The 17,505-nt window shown below is 44.8% G+C and overlaps 2 protein-coding genes across 2 annotated transcripts in view; both read right to left on the reverse strand.

The window, feature by feature from the left end:
* Nucleotides 1-9,562, reverse strand: part of nrd1a (nardilysin a (N-arginine dibasic convertase)) — a 20,543-nt gene extending 10,981 nt beyond the window's left edge. The window contains exons 1-7 of the mRNA XM_010795424.1: nucleotides 8,733-9,562; nucleotides 7,987-8,224; nucleotides 6,714-6,795; nucleotides 5,845-5,998; nucleotides 4,634-4,707; nucleotides 4,382-4,477; nucleotides 4,064-4,186 (exon numbers count right to left, since the gene is read on the reverse strand). Coding sequence (XP_010793726.1) covers nucleotides 4,064-4,186; nucleotides 4,382-4,477; nucleotides 4,634-4,707; nucleotides 5,845-5,998; nucleotides 6,714-6,795; nucleotides 7,987-8,224; nucleotides 8,733-8,911 — 946 coding nt within the window. The 5' untranslated portion in view covers nucleotides 8,912-9,562. The remainder of the gene's footprint in view (nucleotides 1-4,063; nucleotides 4,187-4,381; nucleotides 4,478-4,633; nucleotides 4,708-5,844; nucleotides 5,999-6,713; nucleotides 6,796-7,986; nucleotides 8,225-8,732) is intronic.
* Nucleotides 1-17,505, reverse strand: part of LOC104965963 (gamma-aminobutyric acid receptor subunit alpha-6-like) — a 599,227-nt gene that overhangs the window by 465,822 nt on the left and 115,900 nt on the right. The gene's annotated exons all lie outside the window — the stretch shown is intronic.

Raw genomic sequence — 17,505 nt, forward strand, 5'->3', positions numbered from 1 at the left:
TGTGTGTGTGTGTGTGTGTGTGTGTGTGTGTGTTGTACAGTGTGTAGGCGTGTGTTGTACAGCGTGTAGGTGTGTGTTTTACAGTGTGTGTGTGTGTGTGTGTGTGTGTGTGTGTGTGTGTGTGTGTGGTACAGTGTGTAGGTGCGTGTTGTACAGTGCGTAGATCAATCAATCAATCAATCAATGTTTATTTATATAGCCCAATATCACAAATGTTACATTTGTCTCAGTGGACTTCACAGTTTGTACAGAATATCAGTATGACAATACGACACCCTCTGTCCTTAGACCCTCACATCGTACAAGGAAAAACTTCCAGAGAAAACCCACAGTTTAAAGGGAAAAATGGGAGAAACCTCAGGGAGAGCAACAGAGGAGGGATCCCTCTCCCAGGACGGACAGACGTGCAATAGATGCCGTGTGTAAATTGAAAAGATAATACATTTGCAACATAGGTAGTCCAAATGTTTGGGAATGCATGTGTGTAGATGCGGCGGACAGACGGGTCTCAGTTGGTTTGGTGTCCTATGCTTACTTTTAATACTTGTAAATAAAACTTTTCGCCCATAATTTAAATACCCCATTTCAGCGACCAGAGAGGGGGGTGGGGGGGGGATATACGTACAGTTGCAAGAAAAAGTATGTGAACCCTTTGGAACTACCTGGATTTCTGCATAAATTGGTCATAAAATGTGTTCTGATCTTCATCTAAGTCACAACAATGGACAAACACAGTCTGCTTAAGCTAAAACCACACAAACAATTATATGTTTTTATTGAACACACCATGTAAACATTCACAGTGCAGGATGGAGAAATGTGAACCCTTGGATTTAATAACTGGTTGACCCTCCTTTGGCAGCAATAACCTCAACCAAACGTTCCCTATAGTTGCATATCAGACCTGCACAACGGTCAGGAGGAATTTTGGACCATTCCTCTTTACAAAACTGTTTCAGTTCAGCAATATTCTTGGGATGTCTGGTGTGAATCGCTCTCTTGAGGTCATGCCACAGCATCTCAATTGGGTTGAGGTCAGGACTCTGACTGGGCCACTCCAGAAGGCGTATTTTCTTCTGTTGAAGCCATTCTGTTGTTGATTTACTTCTGTGCTTTGGGTCGTTGTCCTGTTGCATCACCCATCTTCTGATGAGCTTCAATTGGTGGACAGATGGCCTTAAGTTCTCCAGCAAAATGTCTTGATAAACTTGAGAATTCATTTTTCCGTCGATGATGGCAATCTGTCCAGGCCCTGAGGCAGCAAAGCAGCCCCAAACCACGATGCTCCCTCCACCATACTTCACAGTTGGGATGAGGTTTTGATGTTGGTGTGCTGTGCTGTGCCTTTTTTTCTCCACACATAGCCTTGTGTGTTCCTTCCAAACAACTCAACTTTGGTTTCATCTGTCCACAGAATATTTTGCCAGTAGTGCTGTGGAACATCCAGGTGCTCTTTTGCAAACTTCAAACGTGCAGCAAAGTTTTTTCTNTCTCTCACACACAACCTGCCACTAACGTTAAACCCCTTTACTATTCAATTAAACACATTCAATGTTTATTTATTGTAAAAGCAATTGGGCTTTTTTAATCTCACGCACACACACGCACACACACACACTTCTCCGCCTCATTCCGTTTTCATTTACTCGTTCGTTATCTGACCAGCTTCAATCTTGTAGGCTACTCACTTCGTTTCTTGTAGCCCTCGAAAGGGATTTGGAGGTTGATGCCTCGGTGAATGTGAGTTGTTTGGCTTTCTTGTCCGCAGCAGCAGAAAGCATTTTCGAATGTTTGAATGAATCAAAGTGGGTCGTCACCGTCGATTTTCTCTTATGCTCCAACACACAGTTGCACGGGGTGCAGAATAGTTTCCCACCACTTTTTGCCCGGTCTTTAGTAGAAATGTTCGTCGGTAAATGAGATGGATTAGATTTTTTCATCTTGGTGTTTTCTCTATCGTGTGAGCTCCACACGTTCACTCTATACAGTGTTGTTTACATTCTGTGATGCGCGAGCTGATGACGTCACGTCAAGACGAGTCAACTTTTTTTTTCTCTCAACTTTGTGTGGAAAAATGCGGGGATTATGCGGCCTTTTGATAAATATGCGGCCTTTTAAACTGAGACTGCCAAGGCACACAGNTGATGACGTCACGTCAAGACGAGTCAACTTTTTTTTTCTCTCAACTTTGTGTGGAAAAATGCGGGTATTATGCGGCCTTTTGATAAATATGCGGCCTTTTCAAAATCTGCGCCATTTTGCTGATTATGCGGTAAATTCTGCGATCGCAGAATCGCGTTTTTCTGGAGGGTCTAACTTATGCAGAAATCCAGGTAATTCCAAAGGGTTCACATACTTTACATAACGGTACATTAGGATATTATGCATTTTCTTACGTAATAACCATTCAATGCATTACAAAACACCATGTAATCCAACATATTTAAAAATATGTTATTCAATATAGCTGTTTAATTGTAACTGATACAGTCCCTCCATCCTGCGTGGGACTCAAATTACACACCCAGGGATTACTAGGAGGATGCATGCATGTGTTTCTGATTGATAAAAGCCTCCCTGTTTACTGAGCACTCTCCTACAGCAGGGCTATCGATACTAACAGTATCAGCAGCCATATCAATATGTCGTTTGGATCTGTCTCATGCTAGATTATGTTTTGAACAAATGATCTCTGCTCTTTGTGCAAACACTCTTTGCTCCAGGAAAAACACTCCCGCCCTGCGCGCAGCATGAGTTCAGATCGTGATCGAAAGCTCACAGCATGATGGAAAAAGGCCAATTATTGACTTTCTTCTTTAATAAAACAATGCGACGCAATGAGTCTTTTCAGCCCAGTTTGTTTGTCTGCTCTGTAAATGGATACAGCGGCTGCTCTTGCATTGCTCAAGGAGCTCCTATGCCTAGTTCATTAGATACAAGGGCTGAACCCTTAAAGGAATAATAACTTAAAGCTGCTAAAAATCACTATTTCTATATCAACAATGGAACAAATGAGTGGGTTGTGTGAAAGTAATTTCTCATACAGAGAATGATGCAGTTCCCCTCAGCACTAGAGAGTGTGTTAGCGTCTTCCAGCTCACTGTTTTTGCTTTGCGGCTGGCAACTTCACCGTTTGGCTGCAGTCTCACCGTTCTAATCAGGACTTTCTCCAGCCGTGGCTGAGCCAGAATAAAAGAAAAACATGTTGTACAGTACCTGCCTAGCATCGAACGGCAGAAAGACAAAGTTAGCGCCCCGCTGGTGAATTTAATGGAGCAATTAGCAGCTAAAGAGAAAGAGAGTTGCCTCAGGAGTAAGTGGTGACCAAAATAGAGTGGGATTTGTCCACTTAATTTGAAAAAAAGCAGTGTTTGCTGTATCCACTTCACAAAAGATAATAATATCTGTTGTTTACAGCTGGGTGCAATGCCTGAGAGCAACCCAAGTCAGTAACTGCTGTATACGGTGGCAGTTCCTTTCAAATTTCGTTGATTGTAGTTAAACCTTGTGTCAAGTTGTAATTTTATCAGTTGTCATACTTCCTTATTACCTACAAATAAAATGGTGGTGGTCTAATTACAATAACACCTTTATATCATTTGAGATTTGTGAGCTGAAGACGGATTTTAAATAGCACAGAAGGTCCCAATCGGAATACACAAGAAGGCAAATAAGTCAGCTGTGTTGTGAGGAGGATTTTTTTTCTCGGCACAAATGTCAACACTAGTCATTGCTTTAGTTGCCTGCAGTAGTTAATTAGCCGTGTGATATTTTCTGTGAAGGCTGAAGACACGTGTTAGATGTTCTGTCTCCGACTATGTTTCTGAGAAATATCGCAATTTGAGTTAATTCAGGAATGATTAACCACAGTCGGCTGAACATGGATGAATCCTTATTAGAGCTGCGAGTAATTATTGTTTTAATTGTATATTAATCTACAGATTGCTTTTTCAATTAACTCATTACTTGTATGGGATTATTAAAAAAAAACAATTTCAATTTCTGTCATTCTTCTAATAAGGCTTCTTCTACACGTATAATAAATGTAATGGATTTTCCTGACCTTTTGACTGCACAGCTAGAGTCATGTAGTGGGCAGAGTAGTGTTTCTTCCAGAAAGCACGCAGCCGCTTATAGACATTGATCTTCTTCTCCTTTGGCTCCTGCTTCAGCGTCTGGGCATTCCCTGGTGTTGTCAAAAGTAAGCAATCAATTCAACGTTAAAACACTGTATACAAAAAAACAGTTTACAAATGCTGGGATATCAGCAAGAAAAGGGAACTTGGCGTCAGTCTTAGAACTCCTGTTTGCTATTGCTGAACATACCCCAAGGAGGCCCTGTGTGTATTGTGTGTCCCAGTAGTTGTGTTTACCAACTCACCCCAGCAGAATTTGCCCATAGGGTGTCCAGGTTTGGCCAAACTGCCGAACAGCATCTCCTTCCTGTGGGAGTCTGACGGCTTAGCCAGCTGGTACTCTGACAGGGTGGAGGAGAGAGGCAGAAACATTTGAGACGACAGAGAAAGACGGTGATGTGCGTGAAGAGCTGGTGAGAGGAGAGCTCAGCTACGCAGAGGTTTCAAAGATGTACTCCAAATACAAAAAGGTGAACATTTCAGAAACTAGGACTCACCGCTGTCCACGGCCTCCACCTCCCTGTCGATGGCATCACGGATCATCAGAGGGCAGATGAAGAACTGAGCCCACCTAAGAAGGGGAAAGCACAGAGAGGATATAATCAGAGGCCTCATGCAGGCCAGAGATAAAGGACACAGGTCAGACTGAGGCAATCAGATGCCGACAGATAAAGACAACTCCAGGATGCTGCGCGGCTGATTGAGCCTGTATTGTTTGTCACATCAGGAGTCCGTGTTACACCATATCCTGCGATTCATCAGATTCTGAGACATGTTTTCAGCAGATTTGTTTTAAACTGTATTTTATAGGTATTGGAAACATTACAGCATCAATTTAGCAAAGCAAAGTAACAGATATCTCATTCAGCTCTAGTAAAACTTCAATCAGATTTTCGCATTTTTACGCTTGTAGTTAGTTTGTCCTTCATCCTGCCAGCTATTCCTCTCATACATGCTGACACATACATTTGCCTACTGTCATTTTTATTGGGCTGTCGATCATGAAATCAGCTGTTTGAAGGGGCCCTGTTAAGTTTTTTGGGGGGGGGTTCTCTTGCCTGTAGTATGTTATATAGGTTTTTGTGCATGTAAATGGTCTGAAAAGGCTAAAATCCCAAAGTTCCTTCAGAGGGAGGTTCTCTCCCACACACTCCCTTCCCCCTCCCTAACTTCAGTTACTTAGTGACATCAATATGTAATACTCAGGCTTCTATTGTCTAGCGCTTCAACAAATTGTACATAATAAGGATAAGGGACATCTCTAAGCTTTTGACCAATCACAACAGAGCCGACCAGCTAACCAATCAGAGCAGACTGGGCTCTGGTTTCAGACAGAGGGTGAAAAGAGGTGCTGCAGCACAGGCAGTATGAGAACAATAAAGAGCCTTTTGAACATTAAAGCATGGAGACATGTCAAAGTAGGATGGAATAATGATAAGCAGGTCTTTCATTATCCAAAAGAATTCAAAACTGGTAAGTGTGTTTTCTCTGCAAGTACAACTTTACCAGGAAGGGTTTCGTCATGAAGTTTGAGAAAGCTATCTCTTTTTGCAATAACAGTTTTAACATGTTCTTTGGAGTTTACTTTCTCCCCTGTTTGAGTCTCCTGTGTATTTGGTTTATCTGAAAATCATTGGACGGTTCTCCAGGAGTCCACTTCTGAAGATCAACTGCGCGGAAGATAATAAAAACTCGAAACCTCCCTCACCTGTCAAGAGCCTCTTTGAAGCTTTTCCTCTGGACGTCAAACTGGAAGATGGTCCTCTCGCAGTCGGTGGAGGCGTTGTCGCTCCCACCGTGCTTCTTCAGGAAAGCATCAAAGCCGTTCTCGGAGGGGTACTTCTCACTGCCCATGAACACCACTTGGACACAATGAAAAAAACAGTAGGGGGGGAGGGAAGATAACAGTTGTAAATAAAACAAAGAAATCCACCAAAGCTCCTCCATTTGTGGTTTTCTTATTTATGTGGAAGGCTGGCCAAAAAAAACTGTGTTGCATTATATATATCCCACGGTGAATTTGATTTCTCATTTGGTGACAGTTTTGATGACAAAACAGTCCATTAAAGAATGACCAATGCTTTATTAAATAATACATTTAGGATGAATACTCAACAAATACATCAGAAGAAGAGACGAATACAACCATTTCTCCACTGTGAGTAGACTGGAATGCAACCCAAAGGATATTTTGCATTTCAAAGGAAAAACTCCTTTCCTAACCTAATTTAGGTTGCATGGTGAAGGGTTTGCTGGGAAATGTGAGAAATGATTAACTGAAGTAGAAGCAGACAAATCAGGTTAAGGAAAAGAGGGTAAACTGAATAATTTAAAATAACAAAACAACTCCTGGAATGCATTAAATATGGTCGCTTTCCCTGATGTTTCCTTTTTCCGCCCACATCAAAAAGGAGTTTTTTTCTTGTCCATATCAAAAGCGGCTTATATGTTAAATTATATGGAGGTACATTTTGATTTGTGATATTAAAAAGAAGACAAAGGACTTCACTTGAAATGTGATGCAAAACATTAAATCAGAATTTCCTTTTTTTAAACCGTCCTTGGTTGATTACTTACTGTGTTCCAGAAAGTGAGCCAGGCCAGGGAGGTCATTTGGGTCGCTGAAGCTTCCCACTCCAACACACAGAGCGGCTGCAGACTGACACACACACACAGGATATAGAGTCATGTTTGAGTCTGGCACTGAACTCAAAGCCTAAGTCTGGTGATTATAAAGTCTGATATATATATATAGCTTATTTCTCTGTACCAAACCCCTTTGTTGTGAATTAAAAACAGTCAAAAAGACATGGATGAGCCAAACCCTAGCACTGTGTGAGATGTTTAAGATGATTAAGAATATCTTTATGATGCAATATTTGGGTGAATTGTGTCTGAACTGCATGTTGTGCTGTATACGGTGAGTGTTGCTTCGGTTGACATTACCTAAGTCCATTTAATGTAAATTGAATGGAAAATACAATAATCTGAATAAGAATCCTTCTTCTAAACCTTAACAAGAGGCACTGTGGTTAACTTTGAATCATTTCCTTGTACACTTTGCCTTGCATAGCAGCTACATTTTCACAAGATCATTCAACAATTAATCTAATCAGGTTTTAAGTAAGGGGTTCATGTCAGCGTCCTGTGAGGAGCTGCGCTTTGATGTGACGACACGGAAAGTCGACTGTTTAAAACATCAATGCTGGCTCCTAAAGAGGTCTGCGTAGATGTTGCAACAGCATCAGTTATATCATAACGAGTGAGTATATATTTGTTGAAAGAAGAGCGAAGAATGACACGAAAGCCTTTACTCTATGAGCAAGATGTTTTCAATCTACAAGCTGATGGACAGATGGTTCATTCGATCACCTGCCAAATAGTTTTTGAAAGTGCTTGACCTTTTTAAAACAGTTTCCAATGACGGCTTCTCAGATGGTTCTGTGTAGCAAACCATCTGGCGCACCAGGTTAACATACACCCTTATGTTGCTGTGAATATTCACACCAAATTTGTGTCTAAAAATAGCCTCTAATAAATGCACTATGTAAGCTACTTTTATTAATGTTGGTTACAAAAGAAACTGCCCAGGCTTTCCAAAGAACTATTAGCCTCGTTTCATTAGGAAACTTTATACAGGAATGATTGGGAATACAGCTGAGGGTTACAGACGGGGCAGGAAATGAGTATTGACATAAAACTAACAAATGAATTGTTTTTGTTCTTTTTCATGTCCTTTTTCCACAATGAGAAAAACATATCCTTTAAGAAGCTGAAGCCTGGGTGTTTTAGGCACAGTAGTGAAAGGATATCCATTCAACAGAACCGACAAAAATAAGACACTTCATACCTGCTTCTCTGAACATCTTTTCTTCTTCTTCCCCTCATCGCCATCCTCTTCTCCATCACTGCCCCCCTCCTCGTCATCATCTTCCTCCTCAAACTCTTCCTCCATTTCATCTCCAGATTCATCGTCCTCCTCCTCTTCTTCTTCGTCTTCCTCATCTGAGTCGTCGCCTTCAGACGGTGCTTGGTTGCTGTAGTCTGAGATGAGCAAAGCTCGCAGGCCGTTGTCTAGCACAATATATCTGTAGGGAGAAAGTTCAAAGCATACAGAGCAATACAAAAGTGTTTATTTCACGAGTGTTACAGCATTTATTGTTTTTACTTATTCTGAAGGGTCTGTTCAATCAGATGGCTTTTTGCAGAGTGAATCTCATATCCTTTAGGACACTCTTCTACTATGATTTTCCACAGTACATTTCTCTGTGAATGGCCCACAGAGGCCTGAGGCACTGGCGTGTGCTCATAGCATGAAATCATCCCATCAAACTACAATAATAGTGTACGGATCTAGCTGGATAAGAGGCGAGACATCATTTTTAGATCTGGGTTAGTGGATCTGGGTCATTTTCTTTTACATTAATGAAAATGAGAACATTTGAGCCTGGCATGTGCATCATTGCATGTTAATCATATTACTAAAGGTGAGGGAGGATAAAGGGCAGAATCAAGGAGATAATCATTTAGCAGCGTTAAAGTAAAATGAATAATACTCAGGATAGCCCCATGTAGTATGATTTTAAGTTGCTTTACCTGTACTGTTTGGGGTCACTGGGGGACTTGATGATCTCGCTGTCTCCAACATTGTCCTCTCCTCCTCCTCCGTCCCCTGCAGCCTGGCACTGCTCCCGGGACACCTGCTCTGCATCTTCTGCGGTGGCTCCACTTTGGACCGAGGCTGGGGTGATTCTGGATTTCTTTGTCTGCGGCATCTTCAGCACAGAAGATGAGAATTTTGCACTGCGGGCTGACAGCAATGCGCGACCATAAACAACAGGACAGGTCGCTTTAACCGGTAATTTTCTCCTCAGCACAGAAGCACACCGTGTCAGCCTGAACAGAGCTATGGTGAAAAGCCTCCCCGACGGATGAGTATCGTCAAAATGAAAGCTCAGAAACCAATGGGACCGCAATAACACAGAGTAACCTGGACCCCCTCTGTGGAAGAGGCCTATAGGTTTGAAACTAGACGGTTCACTCACACAGCAGCCAGCGCCCACAATACAGCTATTCACACAGGCTGTCTGGTGGTTTCGCCCTATTCAGCTTATTGTCAGCTAAAAAACCAGCCAGGCAGACCAGCCCAACCTAATGCTGAACCTCTAATATGCACAGCAAGACTCGACACAGCAAAACAAAACCAACACGAAGCAGAGTAAAAACTGCCACGAAGTATCCTATACATACAGAGAAAGAGTAATGCTTGCTACAGGCAGTACAGGCTAACCAAACAACTTAGTGCAAACAAACTCCTACACATATTCTTTAAAATAGCCTTTAACACATTATGTTAACAGTCTGTTTCAAGGCAAGCCGAACTGAAACTTTAATAGCTACTTCATGAAGCCGGTGAGGCAACAATATATCCATACCTTCGCTCCTGTTTACAGCATAAGGGCCTCTGTATATGTGAATACTAGTGTCTCCTCAACAAGGCACACTCTGATTGGCTGAGAGGATTCAGAGCTTCAGTAGGCTTCTCTCCGATTGGTTCTAAGCTCAATGGGGCGTGGTTTCGGTGCTAACACGTGCGCGCAGGCCAGTCAGGAGTGGTTCATTTGTGATAGCTGCAGAGAAACAGACAAATAGCGGCAGCGACAAGTAGCCACCTTGATGTTACCAGCAGCTGCCAGCCATCTGTTTATGATTATGAATGCTAGATTGAGAATGTTTAACCGACCACTTGTCATAGCCGGTAAATGTAATTGCTCCCCTCATCTCCTTAGCCAGTATAGGAGGTCAGAAGTGGATTGGATGTGAATTGTCTTGTCAGCTAGCCACATGGCAGCCACAGTGGGATTGTACCCCCCACCTCTCCGCGTGCACCTGTACGAGGCAACACGCTGGGATAATCGGTTTAGGGTCCGCTAGGTGGCATACATAGGCCACGAGGGGTGTTAGGCAAATTTTACCACTTATATTTAGAGAATTTTAAATGCTTCCAGGTATTTTTTGAAATCGCTAACAATCTGCATTTCTTCCACAGAATTTGGTGTTTGAAATGTAAAAATGCCCTTACTCAAAGTGGTCCCCTGAGACATCAAAGTAAGACAGGTGTTGAAAAATGGTTTGGAGGGGGACTGCAGAGAAAACGATAGGTTTTTTAAACAGAGATGACAATTGAGTTTAGGCACAGAGAAGTGGCTAAACCGAAGGCGAGTAAACGAAAACTAGATAAGGTTTGCTGAATTCGATAAATGATCATCTGAAAATTTCAGTAAACCCTCAAACCTTAAATCATAGTCAAATGGTTGAAATCTTATCATGAATAAGCCACATTGACATTTGTCCAGTGCCCTTCCTCAGCTCTGCAGCGTGTTGGCATTTCACCCCTCTGCTGTGCCAATATGTCCTCCCCCTCACTCACCAACTCTCTCTGTCTGAAGCCAATCTGATTTTCCCCTGGGCTTCTGTCGGCAGAAAGAGGTGATAAACACCGCAGCCATGACAACCGGCTAGCCAGACACCCGCCTGAGTTCCCGTATCCTAATGGCTTTAACTTGGCATCCTCCCCTCCTTTAATTCACCTGCTTTTAAGGCTCTCGGGACGAAAGAAGGCGGCATGCTTCCACTACAGTTAGAGCTTTGAGCGCATTCTGTATAAGCTAATGGTAGATCTATCAACATGCAAGATGAGACACTGTTATCACTAAAACCTCCACACTGCTTAAAATAGAGCTTGATTAGTCACTGAATAAATATTTCCTCAGTCTGATTCAAATTAACAGAAATGTTAGCATATTGATTCCTAGACTTAGCTCTAGAGGAGTCAGACAGAAAATGAAAGTACTGGGCTGATTCTCACAAATATATCCTATTGATCACTAATGGAGCCCTTGTGAGAACACTTTGAATGATGTTTTCAGAGCAAAGTTCTTGCACCCGGTGTACTGTAGCAGCCCTGGTGTGAGTGCAGAGTCGTTTGCTCGGCTGAAATTGCCTGGCTGCGGTAAAAAGCAAAGATAAGCAGTCTATTAGAACTGTGTGAAAGTGCTTTTACATGCCTCACCACGTGAAAACTTTCAGAGCACAATGGCATACTCGTGTTAGTGATCGATTGGCCATCCCCTGCGAACCATGAAGGGCCCCTTTAATGCCAACACACATGGTATTTTCATGGTAATGTACATGGAATTGTCGCGGCTGCTACATGAGCTGTCGTAATTCCACCTTTTTTTTCACTTTTGTGCCCCTCTTTATGACTGAGCTCAAATTGAAGTTCAGATCATGCACCTTAAGGCTTCTCCAGAAAAAAAAAAATGTGTCTGTGTGAAAATGCAATGTAGAATGCAGCCAGCTGAATAGTAGGTATTATGAATTTGTCCCCTTCAAGTCAGCTTCCGAGAGAGACTTTAGAGGCAGCAGCATCGAGTCTTTACCTTACCATTCCAAGGGGGCAAGGTTCCCACAGCAACTGATTTGAATCCTAATTAAAACCGGGGATTTGATTAATGAGCACAACGATGTGCATGTGTGTGTGTGTGCATGTCGATGTTGCATGGCTCTTTGTATGTGGCATGTGTGTGGGAGTCAGCATGTTCTTGTGAGTCACGGCGTATCTTGTGTGTATGCTAAATGAGGAGGGGGTGTTGTATGCCTATGCTTGTGTGTGTTTTCGTGTGTGTTCATGAGCCTCTGGGTAATCCTGAGAATCACTACTGTGTTTTGAGCAAGTGTTACACATGTGTGTGTGTATGTTTCATGTCTCCCGGGAGGCTTGTCCTTGCCTGCAGTACCACTGTGTGAATCAGAGGTGAGTCCTCTGGAGTTGTCCTCTGCTTTAATCTGCAGCTAATGACAGAACCACCTGCCCTCCTGGCCATCCTCCTCCTCCATATCTACCCCCTCTATCTGTTGGCTCCTCTCCCCTCTCCCTTCACCACACATCTCAGCCAGCCCCAAACTCCCAATGCTCATTGTCTCCCTTTCACTCTCTCCCACAACTAGCCTTTTATTTCCCTCCTTCCCTCCCTCTCCAGCCTCCTCTCTTCCACTTGCTTTCTACTCTTTCCCACAGAGTGCATGATGCCCTTGCCTGCCTCTCTGATTGCCTCATCCCACTGAGTAACTAGATACTGGGGGCAGTGAGGGCCCCAAAGAAACCGAAACACGTGTTAAGGGACAGCGCAACAGTATGTGAACAACGTTCAGCTTTAAGGAGATGTTCTGACCCATGCATTGGCAGGGGAGTGGAGCAAACCACGTTCCTGCTCTTGTCAGTTTGTCTGCTTGTCCTCAAGTCTGGAGTGTGTGTGCAATCACGCATGCAAGCCAGTCCCGGTGGATGTCTCGGGAACAAAAGCATAATTGGAGAGAGCTGCAAAAACGAGATGACCACCACTTCCTGCAATGTGTCCACAGTGGAAGAGAAGGAGTGAGCAGGGGGAGAAAAACAAAAGGGAGGAAATCAAAGAGAGAATGGCGTGTAAACCAATCGGAATTGACAAGAGCCCACATGAGAATCAAAGTGAAAGTAAAGAGGGGAAAAGGGAATGGAGAAAGGAATAAAGGGGAACGAAACAGAAGAAATCTGCGTATGATCTGACAGAAATAATTCAGTTGAGAGAAAGGAAAAGGCTTTGGAGAAGCAGAAAGCGGAGGAGGAAGAAAGGAGAAGTGGCTGAAGTGAAACAGCATGAATCCCCATCCATTTCAACACTGGACAGCTCCACAGACAGCACTAGGCCAGTATAAATAGATCCCCTACTTTAGAGGCGCCGTCAATGCTCCAAAAAAGTGCTTTATGTGCTCGGAGCGCCTCATGCCCCTGGAGAACAGACGCTAAGGTATCTGATGGTGCCTGATAACCATCTTCTCTCAGTTCCTCTCCGTTTGTTTTCTTAATTTAGGGAGCTTCCACGGTTCAACTACAACACTACGGTGAGGAAAGAGAGTGTTTTTCTCCCAGATACTCCGTCACGGCCACTGTAGACGATATAGCCTCAGGTCTGGGATCACATTACCCCTGCCACAGATCTAGCAGCACCAATCACAGAGCTGACCTCAGTGCCAAAAATCTTATTTTTTAAACATCAGCTGCAACCCTGCATGTTTGAAGTGACTTGAATGTATGCATTTGTCCGTATAGGCAATCTACACAAATGCATGTGTAGGCTACATGTGGTTGTGCATACATGCCCAGCAACTGCCATCCTGTTTCCATTGCAAGAGAGCATTAAGTAGCCTTGTGGGGAAGCTGTAATACAGCCTAATGCACCTGAGAGCCCTGAAATCTATAACCATCATCTACATCTTCCTGATATTACTGGAACCGTCTCTGTTACTGTTGTTTCAGATAGGAATCTCCAGGGAGAGCTTTCCCCTCCACTGCTGCAGGGAGAGGTACAGGGGGGGTTTAGGAAGAGGAGGGAGAGGAAGGAGAGAAAGAGAGTGTGTGTGAGAGGAAGGAGAGAGAGAGTGTGTGAGGCAGAGATACACCTCTCCATTTCCTCAAGGTGATTCACCTTAATGCACGCTGAAATCAATGTGAAATTGAACTGAAAATTGAACTTTCGGCAGAGTAATGTGGAAGACATGTTGTTATTAAATCTTTTCCTATAGCCATGTAACCGGCTGACTGATATTTGAACGCTTCTGAATGCTTGTTTTTAACACTGTGGCACCATGGTGTCCTTGATGGAGACCCTGCTATTGGTCCTCCCGGGACCCCTAGACTTCACAAGGGGGCATACCTGCCACTTAGAGGCAGTATTGATGTAGCAGCAGGCACGTATTGGGCTAAAGCATGCATTCAGTTTTGATGGTGGGCTTCATTGCTCTAAATCTCCACGACATCTGTTGCGCCCACCTCCATTTGGCGAGATAGGTGTTTTGATGCACCCGACCAGGCGTCCCTGTAATCTCTACTGTTTTCTTCATAAAAAGTCACCACCTTTTTCCCGACTGCGTGCTCACTTGCTCCAGCTGGCACGAGTCGCCATGGTAACACACACCGGTTTTCACGAAATTCGTCGCTGCTTAAGGGCAAGAGGAGAGATGAATAAACTAATGAGATTATAAATTATTTTCGGTATAGCTGAACAGTCGGGGCACTGCACACGTGAGGAGAAAGTTTATGGGGCCCATTGTGTGTGAATATTGTCTTCTGTAATGTGTTTAAAAATGAGGAAGTAACTGGAGGAAGCCACCCCGCGCCTCATAGCCTATAAACACATTCGCGCCGCCTTGCATGATCAATTCCGGCCCCGTCTGTCCCCCCTTCTTCTTCTTCTTCTTCTTCTTCTTCTTCTTCTTCTTCTTCTTCTTCTTCTTCTTCTTCTCCTTTCTCCTCTATGAATTACCCAGTTGTGTTTGAGAGGAAGAGAGGTTTCTCCGTTTCTCCACGCAGGCTACAACTCCGCGTATATCGCCCGCCTGTCCAGCGGTCCAGAGCCGCAGCTTCCCCGGGCTGCACTGTGGAGAAGCGGACCTGCATCCTAAAGCCAATCGGGGTTCTTTTTTTTGTTGTTCACTCTTTCCCTCTCTCTCCCGGTTTTTATCTTTGTGTCCAGTTGTACACCCGACCAGGGACACGTTTGAGTCGAGACTTAGTGTCCGGGTAAAGTCTCACCGAAAAACCTGTTCACTGGCGGCCCCCCAACGACTCTAGCTTATAGGGTAATTTTATGAGATAACGACTATAGAGTTCTACGGCGCCGCCATCATGTCGACTTATCGTTGACGCGTAATGTGTGTTTGGTCACAACATAGAGTTACATATCGTATATATAACTTGCCATAAGTTACCCTGCCACGTTGGCGGGCGCGGGCCCGGTGCATTAGGCGAAGCGACGCGCAGATTACTGGCGTGACGCGGGACGAAAGTACTTCTACTACCGGTACGGTCGTCTTGGTTCTTCGGCCGTGTTTTTGCGGGTATAATACGTCAGTCGTCTTTATACAAGTTCCAATAGTTGGTCGGGTAGTGCAGAGAGTATTTTAGAATAACACCATACCTGTCACCTCACTTTCGGCAGCGGACGCTTGGTTTGGACGAAGGCAGTTTCCCGATACACGTTCCGTCGTTCTCACGTGGCGCGGCCTCGTACTCGACTACGACTACGAGTCTACCACTTACACTACTCACTGAGCCACCCCTACCGGTTGACGACATTGGCCTTGTTGTACTTCAACCGTCACCCGAGCAGCCTTGTTTTTTTCGTTGTCGTTTTGCTCTATTACTCAGAACGTAACCTATAAAGGAGAGTCTCAGAATACCCCTAGATTTAACCTATCTGTATAGGACCCGCTAGACCGACAACTTGTACAGTACCGCTTGCGTTTATATCTACGTAAAGCCGACCATCGACATTAGTATGTCGATTTAGATCGTATCCGCTCAATCCGTTTCCTCCCGCCGTCACTTTTGTTGGGGCCGGGGCCCTCTGCCTCTCGTAGTGTCTCTACTAATGACTGTTGCTTTTTTCTTACTCCCCTCTGCCACTTAATCCTTTTCCATCCTTAGTCCTCGTTTAACTCTCGTCGTCTATTTCCTTCTCATTTACCTCGTCTCATTCACGTTCCTTCTCCTTTTGCCCACTCCACCCTCTCTCCTCACCCTAACCGTATTCGGTCATTCTTCAGTCAGTTCTGACGGTGAGTCCTGACTCTCGAGTTCACTTTGTGCGACTTTAGACTATAACTAATCGTATTTCGGAGGAGAGCGTGCGTGTGTTACATGCGGATCGGAGGTGTCTCTTTTGTCGCGGCCTCGTTCAATGTACACACACGCACCACTTTTGTTACCCTCTTTCCAGTTGTATAGAAGTTTCACACGAAAGTTTCGACGTTCATGTCTTTGTCCATCGACCTCGTGCACTCCTACTCACACTCCCGAAAGTATTGTTTTTGGCTCTGCTCACGACGTGATCGAAACAACGTCCAAATGTTGTTAATTTCCCGTGCCCTTCCGCCGTGATGTTGGTTTCGTACAAAGCGAAGAGTTTTGCTGTCGTTATGTGGTGTTCACCAAAATCTCGTAAATCTCGAGTTTGTGTTTCTGTGTGTCCGTTACGATCCGGTGCACGATTTAGTCAGCAAACTGTGCTAACCCTTTTGGCTATGTCTTTTGTTGCGGAAGTGTCAGGGGTCATCCAGAAGCGTTTTTAAAAGTTTCCTTTACCGAACAAATAGATGAGGCTCCGGGCTTCGGCCGGTATTACGCGGCGGCCTCTGAGGTGGCCGGGCGGCGGCCAGGCGCGGTGCGGGGTCGCGGGGGTTGCGCGAGCGCGGGCGCGAGGGGAGGGAGGCGCGAATTGGCGCGAGAGCCGAAGAAGCGCACGCTACGGGCGGAGCAGAGAGAATTATTTTCTTTGTCAGTTGTGAGTCCAAGAAAGAAGTTAGTCGGCTCACGATCAGTCAGTCAGCGTATGGCCAGACCCGAGTAACCCGTTCGTTCTTTCCTCGTCTGAATACACAACTACCACTGTCGTGTCGTCTCTACATTTTGAGCCAGTAGTAGACAGACAGACAGTACAGGTATGACTTGTCCGGCCTGTGTCCACACCGAAGAGAGCGTCGCCGGCGCGGTCACAAAGAAAGTCTAAAAGGGCGGAGGGAGAAGACGCGAGATCTGACGTGTGACGTGCGTTCCGCTGCGTCTCGCTCTACTGCCAGTGTGGCCCGTCGAATTAACGTTGTCGTACTAATACATACAGTGTAGTTAGAGGCACAGATGGAAGAGCCAAGGAGTTAGACAGCAGTCTTGGTGTCTCGGAGTTCGCGTTCGAGTTTGCGAAAAAATGTACCCAGGGGACGAGGTCGCGGTCTGAGCCCGTGTCCGTATATCGTCGTTCGAGTTGTGTATGTTACTGCCCCGATAGTCGGACCTATCGCGTGTCGGGAGGTTCTTTTAGTTAATCGTCAGCGATTGTAATTGTCGTGGGTGTTAACATATGAGATCAATGCATCTTAATTTCGTACTGGTTAATTTGTCCCCCACGTAATTCGTCTTCGGATAATTCTGTAAATGTGTCCGATACATACTTTAGGAACCGTCTCATTTGCGTTAGGTAACGTAAGCGGTAACAGACAGGAGAGGTGCGCCGTCGCCGAGACTAGGTGTGTCGCTGCGAATCGTCTCGTCCCTACGCCCATTATCGAGTGAGTCCGAGGCGGCGGTTTTCTTAATCCGCCTTGCTGGCTCTTTTGTGAAATCTCCGGACTGGACAGCTGGTACAGCAACGTGTAAGTCGGCCCGCGTGAGAAGAGGAGAGAGGAGAGGACATCGCCGAGTCCGCACTACCCTCCCTCCCCGCCGTCGTCGTGCGCCCCTCCCTCCCCCCTGCACCTATTCTGACGTTACTCC

The sequence above is a fragment of the Notothenia coriiceps genome, unplaced genomic scaffold (assembly GCF_000735185.1).
Source record: "Notothenia coriiceps isolate Sejong01 unplaced genomic scaffold, NC01 NC01_scaffold00037246, whole genome shotgun sequence".
Lineage (NCBI taxonomy): Eukaryota > Metazoa > Chordata > Actinopteri > Perciformes > Nototheniidae > Notothenia > Notothenia coriiceps.